The 3,796-nt window shown below is 39.1% G+C and overlaps 1 protein-coding gene across 1 annotated transcript in view; it reads left to right on the top strand.

The window, feature by feature from the left end:
* Positions 1-3,407, top strand: part of atp8a2 (ATPase phospholipid transporting 8A2) — a gene marked incomplete at its 3' end in the record, with an annotated part of 62,001 nt that extends 58,594 nt beyond the window's left edge. The window contains 1 exon segment of the mRNA XM_014002237.1: positions 3,316-3,407. Coding sequence (XP_013857691.1) covers positions 3,316-3,407 — 92 coding nt within the window.
* Positions 3,408-3,796: the final 389 nt, after the last annotated feature.

Here is a 3,796-nt window from a genome sequence, read left to right as displayed (position 1 = left end):
TAATAATAAAAGTTTATTATTGAAAAAACAACACACACAAAGTACCGAAAATTGGTACCGTTAAGTACCAGTACCGATTCCCAGGTACTGGATATTGGTACCGAATCAATTCGAATGTAAAGGTACCCATCTCTAGTTATAACTTAAGATGTTTGCTAAGGTGGATCAGCTGTGGGAACCATCTTGAGTTAACTCGTAAACATGATCCATTTCAGAGGTGTTTGGGGGAATTTTGTTTAAATCCACTGGTTCAAGAGATATTTTGCTAACAGACAATCACACACAGAATTACATGATCATCCACTGGCAATAAAATATGTACATTTTCTCCTAAACGACACTCAGTTGTGTATGTTCATCTCCACTCCTCACCCTGTGGTTAACATATGTTCAGTTTTTATCTTTCATCTTCACACAGTTTTAATAAACTAATTCATATTTCTTTGTATGTCAAAATAAACTATTTGTCCCGCGTGGCGCTGCCCACAGGGCCGAGGCCAAGGCTGAGGTCCCGTAGACCCAGAACTGCTCCACAGAGGTAGTCTCTGGGTTGTGTGAACAGTGTTTGCATGGTGTTAACGATCTGAGTTCATGTTTCTCTTCATTTATCTCTYAGGCCTTTCTGAAATGTTACCTTTCGTCAGTTTTTGAATTTTCCAATTCTTCTGGACTTTTTATTTATTTATATGTTTTTTTTTGTAGGTGGACCAATTTGAACTGCTGTACTGACCTGGTGTGTTCACTGTTTGACTGTAGCTCCTCAGACTGTTGCTTAGCCTTGTGTGTGGTGTTCGTAGAGTTGTGTTGGAGCAGAGCACACTGGTTATTAAACTACAAAGACACTATTAGATATTTATATAAGTTTTAAGTAAAATGAATAATTCACACATTTTTGACCCAAAACCATAAATTCCTGATGCTGACTAATAAAATAGCTACTAAACATTGGATAGAAGTGCTAAAATTAGCTCTACTTGTTAAAGCATGTTTTATTAAGTAAGTGAAACATCAACAAACATCAGTGTTCAGACACCAAAATAACTCAAAACAGAAAACAAGTATGAAACAAACAGAATAATTGTGTTTATTTTAATTATAAACGCATTGAGCAAACTTTAATTAAAATTACACATTGAAGTGTGATGATAACTCGACAATTAAAGTGACTGAAGTCAGTGGTGACGATGCAGGAGCCGTTTGGGGTTAAAAGCGTCTGAATTGTTTTTTGTATTGTTTTGTATTAACGCTCAGATTTGTTGAGTAAAATAAGCAAATAAAAAGAAATGTTAGGTTTAAACAAGGCCTGTCACGATAACAAATTTTACTGGACGATAAATTGTCTCAGAAATTATTGCGATAAACGATAATATTGTTGGAGACCATTTTAAACTGATATAATGATATAGGAACCCTGTTTACGTAAGTTTACATTAAAAATGACATAGTGTAAAAAGAAAAAAAACAACTGTCGGCAATCCCAAGGCGTCACCAGCTCTATGAAGGCGTCAGAAAACTGAAGATGCTCCTTTACATAATTTCCCTCTGGGATCAATCAAGTATTTTTGAATTGAATTGAATTGAATTGGCTAAATGCCTGTTCACGAGCGTTTATGCTACAGAGGTTAGGAGCCCATGCACCTGGCAAACACCTGACGCCACAGTTCACTCCACTCTGCTCTAAGAAGTAAAAAAGAGGGAGACACTAAGAAAACACAAAAGCAGGCAAAAGAAAATTGTCTTCATTTTAATTTATCATACGATTAATTGATTTATTGTTTATTGTGACAGGCTTAGTTTAAACAGTGAACTTATCTGGTCAAGAATCTGTGCAAAAGCTGCTTGTTTCAACTCTTTTGCATTTAGTTTGGTAGGTTTGTTTACACTGATTGCGTACCCTCGTTTCAGAAATACATCTCAACATTTCTTCAGAACTACGGCAGTGAACTCTTTCAAAAGGCACCATTTGATATAATAACATTTTTGTGTTTGATGTCATAGTTTGCGATGAGTAAAGTTAAATTAAGACTACATTAGCTACTTATTTCATAGATATTAGCTATTTAGAACCAGAGTGAGCCGGTTGTTTTTATTGTGGCGTCAGCAGAATTCGCAACAAAACAAATCTAAATGTAGCTCGTTTTTAAAGGAAGCTGAAGAGGTGGATGTTTCACATTCTGGACCTCTTCCTTCATAAAACCTGCTYTTAAAAGTCGTGGAAGGAGAACGAGGTCTTTTGCGGCTTCTTTCGTTTCAAGTCAGTCAGAGGAGCTGTAAGGGTGGGCAGTGGTGGAAAAAGAGCACATCTGTGTTTTCAGTTCCCGGGGAGGTCTTGGAGTGGGCATGGGAACGTTTGGAAAGGTACAGCGCAGGTTTCCCTGAGGGGGGAGAGTTCAAACCGGAGCACATCCTCGGGCTCCTTCAGAACCAGCAGGTATCCTGGAAGAAACGTCGCTGAAAGAAGGGCATTTTTGAATTCTACCGACTTTTCTCTCCAAGTATTTATTTATTCAGCTCTGTCATCTCTCTGACAGACATCATTTTTCAGAGCCGAGAAGTTTTCAGCAAACTTAAAAAGTTCATGGAAAGGTTCTGAAGATATTTATTTCTCTTTACTTGGTCCGAATTTCATCTGGAAGTCAAATTCATACCCATTAAATAAAATCATGGACGCTGCAGAGTAGATCGAGCGACGGTGACGATTTTTAAAAAATGGCTGCGTTAAATGAGTTATAAACTTAAACTGACGTCTCGAAGTGGCGGTCAGCGTCCTCAAAGCTAACGTTATTTCATGGTTGCTGCCACGGTGATGAGACGGGAGGGAAATTCATGGTTGCGTGTGCGTTTGCGTGTAAAATGTGGCAGGGACTTAGTTATTTTTGGTCACGGGAGGAGAGGAGCCGTGACGGCGTGTGGTCTCAGAACAGAGGATCCAGTCTTGGTCGTGGACGGGGGCGGGGGGGTGAGGGGTTATGAGGCGAGGAGAGGCCAGGACTGCGGTGGGGGTGAGGAAGAGTTGACTATGGATGGACTGTTACCCTGCAGGCAGTTTCTGACCTACAGTTTGCTGAAATGAATGTCAGACCTTTGGTTCTAAACTCATTTTCCTTTTGACTCCTGAAGCAGAGATTAATTATTTTTATTTAATTTTACTGTGTGTTGAAGGAAAAGCATTAAAAAACATAAACTACAACTCTACAACTATAAATATGACAGTAGTCTGCATCAGTGCTGTGTGGTTGTAGGTTATAGAGAAATGTTCCCTTTTAAGCTCCGCTCTTGTTCTGCTCWTTTTAACTCTTCTCTTTTGTTTTCCAGTCTAAACGAACGGGCCCATCTGCTGACAAGAGTCTTTAGGAAAACACCTTCAAGTGTGGGACGCTCGAACTCGGTGCAGCAGACCGTGACACGTGAGTCTCCTCGCTCCTTATCTGATTCAACAGGAGGCTTGAAGGGATCGTTTCGTCGCACCCCTACTTCAGTCGTGTTTCATTGAGTGACGTGTGCAATGTTGGGTTCTGATACAGCAGTTTTTTTCATTAAATTTCATTCAAGGTGGCATTAAAAAAGGTCTTAAAGCGAACAAAGATTAGTTGTAACATTAGACTTTGTTTGATAAACATTTATTTTAACTGTAAAAAAGACTGTAAAAATACTGTAGGCTGTTAAGTTTTGTAAAGTCTTAAAAAATATATTACACAGACGGAGCCATTTTATTTGCACACAAAGCATTCTGGGTAAATGATGACGTGGATAGGTCCTCGGTGCGAGTCTGCTAGCGAGCTATATCCACCCTGAA

This window comes from Austrofundulus limnaeus, unplaced genomic scaffold, assembly GCF_001266775.1.
Source record: "Austrofundulus limnaeus strain Quisiro unplaced genomic scaffold, Austrofundulus_limnaeus-1.0 Scaffold12, whole genome shotgun sequence".
Taxonomy (NCBI): Eukaryota; Metazoa; Chordata; class Actinopteri; order Cyprinodontiformes; family Rivulidae; genus Austrofundulus; species Austrofundulus limnaeus.
Note: the sequence above shows the minus strand (reverse complement) of the source record. Positions and strands in the feature narration are given on the sequence as shown.